This window comes from Telmatherina bonti, assembly GCF_933228915.1.
Source record: "Telmatherina bonti genome assembly, chromosome: 19".
Classification (NCBI taxonomy): Eukaryota; Metazoa; Chordata; class Actinopteri; order Atheriniformes; family Telmatherinidae; genus Telmatherina; species Telmatherina bonti.
The window spans coordinates 27,800,454-27,816,949 of NC_136617.1; the positions used below are offsets into that span (position 1 = coordinate 27,800,454).

Sequence of the window (16,496 nt, forward strand, 5' to 3'; positions counted from 1 at the left end):
AATAGGACAAGAGACAGCGTTTTATAGACAGACAGTGATATAAATTGTCTGCTGGCATTTTGGAGGGAGTTTTCAACCCAGGAAAGGCTAGAAGTACAGTGCTGCTGCAATCTGATCCCATAGTCCCCCAGAAATCTGAGTTCATTAATAAAAACACAAAAAACTATTTAATTCCAACGTATCTACTGTACCTGGTCCCACGGGCTGAGTCTGCCCCCAGAAAACATGAACAGGTAACCCATGGTGACCAGACAGGCCCATATTAGGAGAGAGAAGAGGCGCAGCATCCTCTTGAAGACAGATTCAATGCAGACGAGGATGAAGATGGACAGGAAGAGGAAGAGGGAAGTGGATACTGCAATCAGGAACGTCAAGTGGTCTTCTGTATTCTGGAGACAGAGACAAATAAGTCTGGATTTAGACAGTTTGTGTTTGATGACACTAAAGACATTAGGAGTTCAATTTAACACAGGTCAAAATGCCATTTGCACAAATTTGTTTTTGTATCCTAACAAGTAAAATGTATTTAAATGTTTAGGTCTTCTAAATCCTAAACCTCCAAAATCCTTCATCCATATTCCACTGAGGTTGTTCCGTCTTAAAAGACGACCCAGCACGCACGCAAATAGATAAACAGACGGCGTACAGATCGGCAGGCAGACAGTCTGAGCCCAGGGAATGTGCTACAGCATCACTTCCACACTCAGGCTGTCAGAGTCAGCAATTAAAAGCTTTCAACACACACACGCTCTTTACCTCAAACCAGATATCTCTCACCCATCATCACAGCAGAGACTTTACTTCACAAGCTTGCTGTGTCACAAGTGTAATTCAAAAGCTTGTAAGCAACAGACGCTGTCCATCCTAACAGGTCATTCATCTAGAAAATGTGCAGGTTTTCAAACACACAAACATTTTAGCTCATTGTGTCTTAGTCTGCCCTGTGAATATGTATTGTTCCTTAAACCTTTGTAAACGACGCCCTATATTCATTGGGCTTTTTAAGGTGGGTCAGAAAAATGACTTCATATGAGACAGAAGGATTCATTTAACCTTTTGTAGCTGCTAAACATAAAACAAAAAGAGACAGCAATCTCTGAAACGCACCCAAAGTTAGATTCAGTCCAGTTAAACAGGACAAGAGACATGTTGCTTATGCTACCGCTAATTTTTATGCTAACATCATTTCTCATTTTTAGCACAAATACCAAACTTACTCGACAAGCTAATTCTGGGTTCTCTAATGTTTTTTTGTAAAATAATTACACTAAACAATTGTTCACTGCCTGTTAGTTGCCTTTATTGAAAGTAAATCTGCACGTTTAAGTTTTAGAGCAGCTAGCTACATGCTAGGAGTAATTGCTGATCAACTGCGCAACTTGGAGTAGAACTGAAACAAACGTATTTGATAGGAAATGCGAAGCTGTTGGTACATGTTGGTTGGCTTAGACACTACATTTTAATTTTGGTTGCTCTGAGGCTGTTTTTGAGCACGTGGAATGCTAAAACTTATGTATAGCAGCTAATTTAGCTAGCTAAACTGCATTTTTAGGTGCTTTTTTAAAATCCTGTTTGTATGCTTGTGAGCTCTAATCCTGCCTGATGAAGGGTGGAAAAGTGGGAGTGTCCCAGGTCCTTGTTGTAGCTGTTGTCAAAGTATCTTCAGAAGGCCACATCTTTAGAGGGAGACTCTGTAGGGCGTTTTTTATGAAGTGCCCCAGGTCAGGTCATCTGTGATGTGGACTCTCGCCGAAAGAAAAAATGGTTACAACCCATATTAGCCATTTCCAAGATATTCTCGTGAAGTCAGGATTACACTAACAGGTCTAGAAGTTTAATTTCACAAGCCAATGTGAGTTTACTTGGAGTTTTATAGAAAAAATTGAATTAGTTTGAACAAAGAAATGTGTTTGATGCTGTCTATGCACGGGTCATGAGGCCGCTAACAGACCAAAGGTGTCATAGATTTAGCTTTGAATTCATAATGATTTGACAGTTTATTGACTTGAGCTGTCTGTTAATGATTACAAGAGCTGCTCTTATCCTGCAAACACAAGATAAGAGTATTTTACTGTGTATTTATGTAGCAGCACAATGTAGAAAGGGTATTATGAGTCAGAGTCTGGCGAAGGTATCCCCATGGGAAATGGCTGCTGACGTCACAGCAGCAATACAGTCAGCTCAAAGCACAGATTGGATCCCAGTGAGAATGTAAGCAAAACTGCAAACAAATACCAGAGGAACACCTCTGTGACAAGGACATTCCTTTAGCATCAAAGCCTTATTTGTAAAATGATCACACAAATGCATGCACACACAGGTTAGAGAGGGATGGAGCTGCTTTATCGTTCGCCAGAGCAGCTTTTCACTTATGTGCAGAAGTAAAACAATTAAAAAAACAAATAAAAAGAAGCATATGCACTTTGCTCAATTCTGAATGTGGCTCATCTAATCGGCTTAAAACCCCTTTGAAACAGTTTAAAACCATTTCCCTTGACATGTCGTACAGGGAGGGATTTGTGTCTGTCTGCTACATTGTAAAGCATTGTAACCAAGAACAATCATTTCTTTTTTTTAACCCAGCCTGGTTCAGCTCCCTATTATTGAGAGCGCAAAAGGGAGAACAGGGAGATATAAAAGCACAAAAAGACCCTGAGGTGGAAAATGCCAAGTATTCGGTAGTAAAAGGCCAAAAGCACACCAAATTCATGAAGTCAGAAAATGAGGGGACGGCAACCACTGAAACGCGCTATTGTCATGAAACCAAGGCAACGTATGTACTTTCCATGTTAGGTGCCTATTGAATATTTATCTTGCTCAGTGAAGCAGAGTTGGTGGCATATTTCTTTAATCTGCTCTCAGCATGGTTATGGAATTCATCTATAATCAATTACTCTTTCATCTGGGTCTCCATTTGCATCAAAGACATAAAAAAGAAAAAAAAATAAGTAAACGAAAAAGGGATGATTACATGAAAATTAATTTATTAATTTATTAACTTTTATTGTCATATGCACAGTTAGAAATATGTTTCCCCATACAATGAAATCCTTACTTTGTTGCTTGCAATGGATGCCAAGAGTATCAAGAATCAAGGTATAAAATCAAAGAATAAAATAGATAAATAAAACGATAAAGAGAGGCATGCAAAATACAACAAACAATCCTTAAAGAACATATACTATGAAAATATAATCTGTATTCTATGTGCAGATATGTGCAATCTTAGTTTGTGCGAAATGGTTGGTATAGTGTGCAAACAGAAAGTGTAAACATTTTAACAGTTACATGTGCAACTGTATGTGTATGCAAACAGGTTAGCAGCTGGGTGTAAGCAAGTCAGCTTAACTTGACAGTCAGTCATGCATTGTAAACTCTTCGTGTGCAAAGTGTATGCTAAGTATAACTTGATTGTCCAGGAGTCAAAAACAGTGCAAATTGTTCATGTGCAAAGTAAAGGTGGATTGTCCATGAGGGGGGGGGTGTTATTGCTCAGCGGTTCATGAGTCTGATAGCAGTAGGGTAAAAAGTGATAACTGGTGAAAGGTGAAAATATAAGAACCATGGCTGAATTATTTATGAAGTTATACTTTTTTTAGTTTGTTAGTCAACTCTAAAAGAAATGGATCATCTAAATTCAAAATTTATTGTTCAATCAATGTTTGTTCAGTGAATCAATAACTATTTATCATATCTCAGGCTGAGAATATACTTCCCTTTAATTACACCTACATGTGTTTATCATGGCTGACCTGGAAATTTTTATTAGTTTGAATGGTTGTTTGTTCATTCATTCATTCATTTTCCGAACCGCTTAATCCAATTCAGGGTTGCGGGGAATCTGGAGCCTATCCCAGCAGTCTTTGGGCGAAAGGCAGGATACACCCTGGACAGCTCGCCAGTCCATCGCAGGGTGCATTCACAGGCTGCAAAATGTTACTTCAAAGTAACCAGTAAGGGGCAGTGTGGGGACCAATTTAGCTAAGGTCACAAGGTCGACAGTGGTAGAAGGGCTGAATTTGTTTAAGACAAGCTTTTTGGCCAAGTTTGAAAAATGAACTGCATCTCAGTGATGTATCATTGCTGCTGCATAGTGACAAATGTTCTTGTTACATTAGATGGTGACAGTGCTATGTCTGCCCAATATTGGAAAAAATTGGCATTTGGATTATTTCTAATCTTGCACCATATATTGTGATATGACAAAATACAAAAATATTAAACCAATGACCTAATTATAACTTTAAGTTCAGCTGCAATCTCGCCATCTTCTTTACAATAAACCTGAAGAGAGTTTACCTATTTTTGTGAATGTTAAAAGTAGTTTTTGACTGTATTTGAGAGTTTTTCTTATTGTGTTTTATTGCTTGCTTTCATTTTGCTAAGTCTTGAGTAAATGTTTCATTCTATCCTGTTTTGTTTACGACAGCTCACATTGCAGCCGTTATAAATGAAAATGGATGGACTCCCCCCATCCACATCTGCAGGTTGTAGATGGACAGATGGACAAATGACCATGTTGAGTTCATTTGCCTCCAACATTGCAGGATCTGCGATGTGACTATTAAACACATGTACATTGCGAAGATGTTCCTCAAAGGATATATTGTGCAGCTCTATACAGTACTGTTTTAGAAGTTGATTTGGAGACACAAAAGTAAATGGAAACAAGTTCAATCCAGTTTAGAAACTTAGTGATGTCTGATTTGGCTCAGCAACTTTATCAACTCCAGCTCGACTGAGACAAATTTAACCATACGTTGACCCCCTGTACTGTCCAAGTTTATCATTTTTTTACACTCTTTTCAGTAAATTGGGCGACTGTCTGGTCTGAGATCTCTAACGCAGGGATCCCCAACCCTGGTCCTCAAGGACCTGTGTCCTGCAGGTTTTCCAAGTGTTGCTGTTGGAACACTCCTGACTCAGACTTAGACAAGCTTTGCACATGTCTGCTAAATACACATTTATTGGAATCAGGTGTGGTGCAGCAGGGATACTTGCAAAACCTGCAGGATACCGGTCCTCGAGGACCAGGATTGGGGATCCCTGCTCTAATGTACACAAAGTACACAAGCAAGAATGTGAACAACTGCTGGCAAAGGGTAGCCGGTTGTCTACGTGAACATAAGGTATAAAGGCAGTTATATTCTCATACTTATGCCTAACAATAATTGAATTGATTGTATGGTTTGTTTTGAGTAGGATGAGCATGCATTTGAAGTCTTTTTACAAACAAAAGAGGCTAAAGCCTGATATATACGCTCCGAGAAGAAAGAACTTTTTTCTTGTTCTCACAGATGTGATTGAAAACAGTTCTCTACACATCAAGCAGAAGTTTTTTCTTGCAGGGCTCTGAGAAGTATTGTGTGATTGGGCGTTAACACGGAAAAGCATGAAGCGGAAAGTTAGCACTTCCACATTTTTGCTGATGCTGGTAAAACAAAATGTTTTGCTAAAACAGCCAATATGAGGTGGTGAGAAAGTAAAAAAATTGTGGCATTTAAACACACGGGCCCAGCCAGGTGCAAAACCCATGGACAAAGTTTCTTGTTACATATGAAATAACAAGGTTCACTGTACATAAAAGCAGACATCGCCGCGTGCAGTGATCCCCGCCCTGTTGCAGACATAGCTTCTTGTAGAGTATGAATGCTCCAAATGAATAAGAATTTTTTTTCTTGTTCTTGCAGCCTCAAGAGCAAGAATAAAGTTCTTGCTTCTCGTGGGGGATTTAACGAGCTTAACTAGGGTCTGCTTGAAAACTGCAATATTCCCCAGCTGCAGCCTGGAGAAAGGGGCAGGGCTGGATGTTGAGCGGGGTTGGACGTCCAATGGGTGTGGTTGGATGTCAAATGGGCGTGGGGTTAGGGTTAGGGTTGAGGGTTGGGATTAATCCAATCAAAACGTTGATATCTGGCTCCACCTCATTCTCCAGGTTGCAGCCAAGACCCTCTTAAAAACTGAGGAACTTGATTCATCTGCATGTAACACTTGTTACCCGAGGCAACATGACCGTTAAGGTCTATGTTGCCTCGGTTGCCCGTACTTGCTGATATGCTCTCTAAAACATCAAGAGAATCAGACCGTACCGCTTTTGGTTCAGGCTCTGGTCATCTCATGCATTGATAACTGCAATTCAATGGTGGCAAGTCTGCCTGCATGCTCTATAAAACCTCTGCAGATGTCCAGAACGCCACAGCATGTCTGGTTTTGAACCAACCCAAACAAGCTCATGTCACTCCGCTGCTAATCGCATTTTACTGGCTTCCAGTCACAGCATGCATCGAATTTAAAGCTATGCTTCTGGCTTACAAAACAATAACTCGAATGGCTCCCGTCTATCTTCACTCCCTAATCCAGATCTACCTTCCCTCTTGACAGCTACATTCGACCAGTGAAAGATGCCTCGTGTTACCACCAATACGTGGGACTAAATCACTAGCCAGACTCTTTTCCTCTGTGGTGCCACGATGGTGGAATGATCTCCCAAACTCTGTCTGCTATGCAGAGTCCCTGTCTACTTTTAAGAGCAAGCTGAAGACTCAGCTATTCAAGGAGCACTTCAACACTTAGTATAGCTATATTTGTTGGAATGTTGGAGAACTTAGCCCAGTTCTTTGCAACAAGTATTATGGTATTAACTTTTTGTATTATGACATAGGTGATATTATGTGGTGGGAGGGGAATAAACAAAAAAAAAAACAAACAAACAAAAAAAAGCCTGTAGCTCTTCATGGAAGGACCTGCCTCAAACTGGACAGTCCACTAGCACCTTCCTACGATGTCCTCTACTGTTTAATTTCGTGCTTGTGTTGTTCTCACTCATATGTAAGTCACTTTGAATAAAGGCATCTGCTAAATGACTGTAGAATAGAATAGAATAGAATAGAATAGAATAGAATAGAATAGAATAGAATAGAATAGAACAGAACAGAATAGAATAGAATAGAATAGAATAGAATAGAATTTCAGGCAATATCACCTTCGGTGAGGAGATTTATAACTGTGTGCATTTTTCAAGGTGGGTTGGTCCACTTCAGCAAAGCAAACTAAACCAAAGGAAGATGCTTTTTTTTTTTTTAATTCCTCAGCCAATAACACTTAGTCCCACCGGATTATTCTGGTGTGAAAGCGCTGTAAAAGGTTTGAGCAACATGTATTTTTTCAGACTGGTGCAAAAACGTGTCTGAAATACACATCAAGGGTTTATTTTACCTCGTTTTCTGAAATCTATAGAGAGCTCCTCAAGGTACTTTTACCTTGAGCCCAATTCAACAGAAATACCTGTAGTCGTGATTAAAATCCAATTGCAACAAATCAATTACTTGATCCTGATTAGTCAAATTTACCATGCCAATCCATAAAAAGAAAGCCTTGTTAAGGAAACCAGTGAACTGCACTGAATCTTCTATTTGATCCAATCCCTCATCCAGAGCGCACACTGAACACCAGGTGATAAACCTCAAACTGAAGCAGAGTCAGGAAGGACAGACATCTTCCTCCATTTGTTGGGGATGAACCCTACATTATTCGCTCTACAAATGGCTGTATCCCTACATCCATCCATCTGGGAACAGGCAATAACTTAGAGATGCCCAGACCTTCTTCTCCCCAGTCACTTCTTCTAGTCTTTAAATGGTTGCAGTGAGGTGTTCCCAGCTGGGATTTTGTAACCATAAGTCCAGTGTTTTCCCCAAGGCCTCACCCCCTGGGAAGGTTCTTTTAAGGGCAGAAAAGCAGAAACTCCCTTTGTGGAGCTCCTCGAGGTAGCCCTTGGAGTTATCCCAAACACCTTTCAGAGGAAGTTCACTTCCACCCTTTGTAGTTGTGATCTCATTTTTTGGTATCTACTTACAGCTGCTCACAGCTGAGGCTTGGAACATTTAAAAGTCAACAACTTTGCCATTCAGCTCAGCCGTCTTCCTTCCAACAGGACAGTACAGCATCCCCAGCAATGCAGATGCTGCCTGTGTCAGCTTGTCAACGTCCCAAGATAAATTTCTAATCCATAGTGGGCAATCTGCTCATAAGACTTGGAGGTACCAATATTCAACAAGGCTTCCTTACAATTAGATGAAGATTGTCCCTAATGTGGCTGAAGGTCTCTGCTTAATCAAAGAAATCAAACAATGCCATCTGCAAAAGTGAAAGATGCAATCCTCCACTCACTGTCCATCACATCAAACCCTCATGCTCTCTCCTGCATGTGGTGCGTGAAAGTAGCTTGATGAATTATCACTTCATAACATGAATATTTGGCTTTTCTTTCGCTTTCACATGGACGGATCTTCAATGAGAAAATTCCTGTAATTTCAAATAATACAACATACTATATGCTCAAAATACAGCAAAAATTACAGCAAATAATTGTAGATATATATTTTATTGTGTATATTGGTTATCTAACTGGTAATTACTTTACCGAGGGGTTGGTTATTTAAGTCGTATGATGTATCAAATCACCATATGAGAGCGCTTCATGAGGACTGAATGAGGGAAAGTTCATTTTACAGTCAGACAAGTACTGGATGGACCACAGTGGTTTGAATTATACATTTAAAGATTTCCAATAACGACACAGTTAAACGGCCAATGGAGGGTGGGAGTTTTTACTGAACTCACACTCAGCAACATAAAAATCTGATGAACGTAATGTTGCCTTTACTCAAATCATAACTGAGATTGGAAAAATGAAAGAAAAAACCATAGAAAAAAAGTGAGTTAAGTGGTTAGAGACTGTATAGAAACAGAGGAACTGTCTCCGTGAAGCTTGATTCATTTATTTTTTTACTTTTGCTGCATTATTTCTTGGCAGTTAAACAGCACATTAATTTCTCCTTTGTAAAGCATGCTTATTGATGTGAGACGCGAGATATAACTGAACAAACTTAAAACTGTAAAAAAAAAAAAACAAAAAAAAAACATTGCTTATCGCTTCCTTTAATGGTTTGCCCTTGTAATTGAAAAAATCCACAAGGGAAATTGTTTATTTATGGGCAACATACACAAATACATTCATGGTTTGCTTAGAATTAGAGTGAATAAGACTTCATGAAAGTGGGTTATAATTCTGCTCATCCTGCTTTCACTGTTCAGGATCATAAGCAAGAAGCTTGTCCTTTTTCTGTTAAAGGTCCAAAAGGATAGAACATGTTTGCAAGTCAGGCTTTTTTTTTTCATTCACTCATCGTCCGAACCGCTTAATCCGATTAACGGTCGCGGGAAACTGGAGTCTATACCAGCCATCATTGGGCATGAGGTAGGGTACACCCTGTACAGCCCAGTCCATCACAGGGCATGTCAGGCTTTCATAAAAGGAACAATCTGGTTCTTGCTATCACACATATAGTTACTGTATTGTTTCTTTGAATGTCATAATTGAAAGAAACGATAACACATTTTAGGTAAGATGCTAAATTCAGTCCTTCCAGGATTTCACAGCTTTTTTTTTTTTTGGTTTGTTGCTGATAAAAATGTCAATTTTTGCAACAACTTTTCTGAATGGTTGCAACAATATAAAGCAATGGCTGCACTTTCATGAAGATCTCTGGGGAAGTGTTGTGAACATTCCTTGGTGGTGCTTTTACTCTGCAGATGCCTCATACGTCTTCTTCTTTGGGATAAGCAGGCTAGACGCTTCTGTAGCCTATTGCTGCCATCTATCCAGGTCACATTTTTCTTGAACAGCATGTTTAAAATCAGAAAAACAGAAGTGCAGTTGACAGTGTATTGTGTATATTTGATAACTGGGAGAGTGCTGTTATTTCTCACAACTGAACTGGATTTGCAGCGATTGGACAAAATTGCACAAATGTTCCCAAATGTGGCAAACTCACGTGGACTGGCAGAATTTGCGCTAACATTTCCAATTGCAACTTTGGACATTTCTGGAAGGACGGAAGATTATTGTGCCAATTTTGGCCAAACTTAACCCTTTAAATCCTGATTCAAGAAATAAATGGGGAGAAAAGTGTAATATTAAAAAATTCTTCTGTTGGCCCTTTATAAAAATATAAATCCACAAATAAAAGTTATTTTGTCTTGTGGCTCTTGGTGACTCACCAGGAAGTAGAGCACAAAGATCAGATTGTAAATCAGGGTTTTGACCAAAGTTTTTACCATACGGTGATGCAAAAGGTCTCAGCCATGAGACTCCAGCACATGTGTCTAGTTCATCTAGGGCTGGGCGATATGACCTTTTAGTAATATCCCGATATTTTTATGCCATGTCACGATATACGATATATATCTCAATATTTACCTTAGCCTTGAATGAATGCTTTGGTGCATACAATCACATCAGTAAGATGATTTTGTGTCTCCATTAAAACATAATTGTTCATACTGCATTAAGAAATGCTGATTTTAAACATTCATGCCAAAAGGATGAAATTGTAACAAAGCAAACTGATCAAAACCGTATTTATTGAACAGTTAAAGCAGTGGCAGAAACATGTCATTTTAAAACAAAATAAAGTGACTTTCCATGATGTAATAAATGCAACGTATGAAAATAGGTGCTCTAGGGGGGGACTTTTCAATGATGAACTATTATAAGGCTTTGCTTTATGGATACGTTTTTGAGTTGTCGTGTATTTTTTTTAATCGCAGAGTTTAGCGTAGAAATCAGTCTTATAATACAGGCAGAATGTCCTCGTATCGTCTCCAATAAACGGCTTCAGACAGTTTTTAATTCAGGATTTGATTCCCACTGCTTTCTGTACTTTCTAGAGACATGAGGAGCTAGATAAATATGCTTGTGTCACACACAGTGGATGAGGTGAGTAAGTGACAGAAGCTGTGAATGTAATCAAATATAATGAATTATTTTTGCGTGACGTGAAAATTTGTAATTTACGTCCCACTCTGTAATCCGGAGCGGGATCAGTGGCGGATTTGGCTGTTCATTGTGACTGTAGGTGGAGTCGTGCAGGTGTCTTCTCTGCTCCTCTGACTGACTGCAGCTGCAGCCGGAGCGACTGAGTGCTTTAGGACGGGAAGAGACTCTCTTTCTGACAATAACTTTACAATATGCGCTTTAAAGTCAGTCGCCAAAACACCAGGAAAGTTTCTAATAACTCCAGCTTGTCGCTTTTCACAAAAAGTCGCCAAATTTAGCGAGAAAGTGGCTACACGCTGCCTCTCATGACGTAGCACGTAGCTCACGTTATGTACGTAACTAGGTGCACTTGTTTTAAATCTCTGTGCAAAACGGTGCAGAGTTGAGGAGGAGTGAGAAAACCCCGCCCACAGCTAAAAACACCTGCGTGACAACAGGATACTCGAATATGACGAATATAGGCATTTTCTATATCGCACAGGGGACTAGCCACGATATATCGAGTATATTTGATATATCGCCCAGCCCTAAGTTCATCCTTTTTCCTTCTTCATTTTCTCCAAGTTCACCTCCTCTTCCTCGTCCAACAGCCTGCTGGACCAAAGCTAACTAACACCTGGGTTGTTACGGCCATGCTGGTTCAACAGCTTGAAAAGTTGGATAAGCAAGATTTGCAAACTAGATAAGAAGCTACAACATCAAGCTTCTTTAGCAAAACAAAACCTTTTTTTTTTATTCTTGAATTTCTGCACAGTGTTTTTTTTTTTTTTTGGTCCGTGGTGATGACCAATCTTGTTCAGTGATATATTCCATAATTGATCCACCCTCCTTTCCCTCGGTTCCAGCTGGCGATCCATCACCACAGAAACAGACTTCTCTCACCGCACCGCATCTATCAAACTGTCAACGAGCTGAAACAAAATCTGCGTTTTCTTTACATTAAACGCAACAGACTGTAAAATTGGAATGACTAAAATGTGTTGTAGAGGATCATAAAACGTCAGACTCGACAGCTGAAATGAAAGGCTTTTTCAATTAAACCAAATAACAATCATGAAAACAACAAGAGCAGCTCTGTCCAGCTCATAGATTTCCAGTGTACCAATATCAGATATGATATTGACCTCAATTAAGCTGTCTTATTGAGTTCTTAAATGTCATTATGTGTGCAGATTGCCTTGTAATTGCCAGGAGTGTGTGCGCGCACACATTTAGAAATGGGAAACATGCGATCACACATGCACTCCTGCCGGCATTCCAGTCAACACAACTTTAAAGAGGTAAGAAAGAGCAAGAGGATTAATTTCCCTAAAAAAAAAAAAAGCCAGATAAGTTTCAGAGGAAAATGAAAGACTTCCTGAATCAAACCCACCCAAACGGCACACACAAACAAGAACATGCCGATGCGCACGAGCACGTCCGCACACATTGCATAGACAGGGCGGTGGAGTTTAGCTCTTTAAAAAAAAAAAAACTTCACATTCACCCACTCCAGCCCTGATCTGTGCAGAAAGATAAAAGTGCACAGTAATTTTGGGAGCATTAGCGCTCCTTTGGTTGGGTTTCTGCCGGCTTGCTGATAAAGCCAGAATACTTACAACAACATCCTCCCCTCCCCTCTGACGCCCAGTCCACAGCTTTAAACACACACCCCCTATTTATTCCTGCCATTCTTCTTCGTCTAGGAGTAATAAATACACACACCACACTAAAGAACCACTTAATCACAGCACACAGGCGTGTCTGCTATTTAATGACCAAAAACAGCAGGGAAAAAGGATCCATGCATTGTAAATGATAAGAAGTTATTAGGGGGTATTGTAATTCAGCAGGCAAAGCATCAGACCCCTGTAGGAATTACTGAACTCAAGCGAAGGAGTGGAAACTGTAAAATGTATGGATTTGTATTAAATACATGGTTTAGGTAAAATGTGAGAGGACTTTGAGGGACACGCTCCCCGCACAAATCTACAGACAGTCCGATATATATATAAAGCAGCAAACAATCACTTTGAGACAACAAAAACAACAGTAATGAGTGAGCCTCCTTTTGTGCAGCTATTTCATGCAACACAAAAGCAGCACTTGAGAAACAAAAGCTTGTGTTTGCGGTTGAGTGTTTGTCGCCAAACAACACTTTTCATTTGACAAAAGCACCAACTCCCACACAGCTGCGAACTAAACTCTCATCCAGCTCTTGATCCACTCGGCAAACCATGCACTGCAATCCAGAGTGCTTCACTGCCACTTACGCTGTCACACAGTCATACACATGCACGTAGCCCCCCCCCGCCATCATCTACTGCCGCCGCCACCGCTGTACCATTCAGCAATGTGCTGAAAGCATAATGGAGGAAGTAGCGTGTAGTACAGGAAGATTTGGTGGCATTGTAATGTTCCACAGCAATAAAATCCTGTTTTATTCATTCTGGCAAACTCTAGAAATGTAGTTTTTCCTTTTTTTTCTTTTTAATGAATGTAAATTAAAATGTAAATGAGATTGAATGCAGGGAAATAGGAAATTACATAGAAACTAAATTGCTTTTCATATAGAATAAAAACTACATATCAAATCCTGGATGGTTTTCTTTCTTTTCTATATCAAGAATATTATTAAAAACAAGACCCTGAGAGTAGATTAAACATTTAAGAAATGAACACATGAAAGAACATTCTGGAGCTATAAGCAGAGATGCACTGGTTGTATGAGCTGTGCCTTTTGAAAACCTAATTGAAATAAATTATTTTAAAAAAACAGACTGACATGAATAGATAAAAGTTTTAGACATTTTAAAGTACTTTACCTCTTCATTACACTGTTTTTATCAATTTTCAAATCCTTTCAAATTCATTCGTCCAACAAATTTTTACGTTTATCACAAAAACTTTAAACAAGCAAATGTTTTTGGACAAAAAAAAAATATGTTTCACATAAATCCGGGTAAACATTTGCCAAGTCAGTCTCCTTTTACTGCCTAACAAATGTTACTGTCCCAAAACAAAAACAAATTCAAATGAATCTTGTCATATAAATGCAATGTCAGTGGTAAACACCTGACAAATATTGGCCATTGACATTGTTGATTGTCAAAAAGCTCAATATCTACCAATGATTGGCTCATATATCTGCATTGGCAGATATTAACAATTTACAAAAGATAAATTATGACAAAATATTGCAAATTCTCTTTAGATTTCACCACTAAAAGATAACAGTATCTCCAAATTACATGGAGGAAGGCTCAAAATCGATTCTTATTGGCCCTCAGACAGCAGCATTAAAAAAGACATCATTCTAAAGGGGAAATCACCGCACAGGCTTTTAGGAACACTTCCCAAAACTACTGTCAGTCGCATGAACTCATCACCGCAGCCAGAAGTCCAAGTTCTCTCTCCACCAGGAAACAGAAAAAAAACATTAAAGATCCTGAACTGGGGTCTTATATAAACTGAGGCAATGTAGAAAAAATATTAAATTTAAAAATTCTTTGTGGAAAATATGGACACAATGTTCTTCAGTCTGAAGAGAAGATGAGCTTGTTATAAGCGCATGTGATTGGAAGGAGGTACGCCACCAATGCTGAATAAAATCTAGACTCTTGCCATCCAGATGCTGCAGATTTCATGGACAATCTTGCTTAATTCAGCAAAACAAAGCCAATTTATTTTCTGTAATCATTTCAGCAGCTGAGTTCCGAAACTAAGAGGGGCTATGTGTTGTACAGACATGTCATCCATTAGCCTTAACACTATTAGTTTTCTTTCTTTTTATAGGTTTATTTGATTATTCACTAATAGTGATTGCTTAATTTTGTATTTCAATTCCACAAAGTGTTCCCACTTTTCTTAAAAAAAAAAAAAAAAAAAAAAAAAAGGCTATAAGAAATAGCCTACATGTCAAATATAAGTAAAAAGAGTAAGAGCATCACTGTGAAATATAACTGTTCCTGTAAAATTAACTGTTCTTTTTTCTAAATCTTGAAATGAAGGCAAATAGCATGTTGTTCTGCTTATTGCAGGACAGCAGTGACATGCTGTTCTTATAATTCAGCTTTCTGAGTGGATTAACTACCCACTCCTCTAAAACCACGTCTCCTTGTCTAAACACTTATAACACACACACACACACACACACACACACACACATGCACTCACCAGTCCTGAAGCAAAGAAAACAGCAAGCAGCGCGAGGCAAGTTCCCATGACGATCAGCAGCAGGAACACGATCAGTGGATGCTGCTGGCTCATTCTGTAGTACGACTCGTACAACCAGTCCTGAGGCTTCTCGCTCTCCACGAACACCTCCCCCTGAAACCCAGGGCACCCATCTCCCAGGCTCTCAGGCCCCTCGGCCCCCTCGCCCCCATCGTTCTTCTCCAGCAAGTAGCGTCCGCGGGTCCACAGAGCCTCCTGCCACATGGGTGGACGCCTCTGGATGGATGGTGCCGCTTTTTGCCTTTCCTCCTCCTGACAGAAAACACGTGCACAGGCAAGCTGGGGTGAAGGGTTACTTCCTCACACCTCCCCCTCCTCCCCCTCTCCCTCCTCACCCCTCCCCCCCCCCCCCTCTCTCTCTCTCAAGCGTCCACCGCCCCTCTCTTCTTCCTGTTTTCTTTAAAAAAGTTTGCTCAGCTGTGAGTGATGGATGGACGGCTGGGAGGAAGAGCACCAACTTCCCAGCTCCGTCAGCTCCTCGTGCATCCTCTGCCGCTCTTTCTAGCTGGAGGTGACAAACTGAGTCAGGACAGTGTGAAAACCGCTCTTCCTCCTCCTCCTCCTCCTCCTCCTGTCAGAAAGGGCTGTTTTGGACTCTACTAAGGGAAGATGAGACTTCTCCTCTGTGATTGGTCCGTGGCAGCGATGGAGAGCCGCTTACAGCTCGAAGCTGCGACGAGGCAACATGTTACTCTGCTGAGGTGCAGATGAGGACTGAGAGAGGGAGAGAGAGTGTGTGTTTAACTGGGAGGGAAGAGAAGGGGAGCGAGAGAAGAGAAGCTGCACAAATGTGTGGTGGTGAGAGAGCTCGTGGGTACAAAAAGAAAAGTGCGCGCGCGTGCTGTACCTCTCGGAGCAAGTGGAGATGTGAGAATATGTGTGAGAGATTAGCAAATATGGAGACAGTTGTCCTGTGACTCAAGGCAGAGCGACTGCATACGTGCATGTACAGAAAAAAAAAAGGAAGTGGCTCGAGCGATAAACGTGAGATAGAAAAAAGAAGAAAAAGCGCGTGAAGTTGCCAGAAGAGAAAGCAGCAGTGTGTGTGTGTGTGTGTGTGTGTGTGTGTGTGTGTGTGTGAAAAGCAGAAAGAAAGTGAGTGAGAAGGGCTGTGACAGCTGTGTTAAACCAAGAGGAGCAGCAGAGTGTGGAAGGAACAAGAATGAAATGCCACCCCAGCAGCCAGCGACGAGATAAAAAGACGGGCAAGAAACACACACACACACACACACTTACACAGCGACACACAAGGGGAAAGAGTGGGGAGGAAGAGGAAGAAGGAACAAAGTCAGGAAGGAAAAAACCTCAGGAGACAGAGAGAGTGTGGGAGGAAGAGAGACCCGAGCTTCAAACGAGGGGGGGGGGGGGGGGGGGGCTGGGAATGATGGTAATGAGTGAAAGTTTGAGTCGATGTGTGTGTGTGTGTGTGTGTGTGTGTCGG

At 40.4% G+C, this 16,496-nt stretch overlaps 1 protein-coding gene across 2 annotated transcripts in view; it reads right to left on the minus strand.

The window, feature by feature from the left end:
- adcy2b (adenylate cyclase 2b (brain)) overlaps nt 1-15,259 on the minus strand; it is a gene marked incomplete at both ends in the record, with an annotated part of 88,949 nt that extends 73,690 nt beyond the window's left edge. For both annotated transcript variants that reach the window (XM_079258893.1, XM_079258892.1), the window contains 2 exons: nt 192-389; nt 14,996-15,259. In XM_079258893.1, the coding sequence (XP_079115019.1) occupies nt 192-389; nt 14,996-15,259 (462 nt within the window). The remainder of the gene's footprint in view (nt 1-191; nt 390-14,995) is intronic.
- Between the last annotated feature and the right edge of the window lie 1,237 nt (nt 15,260-16,496).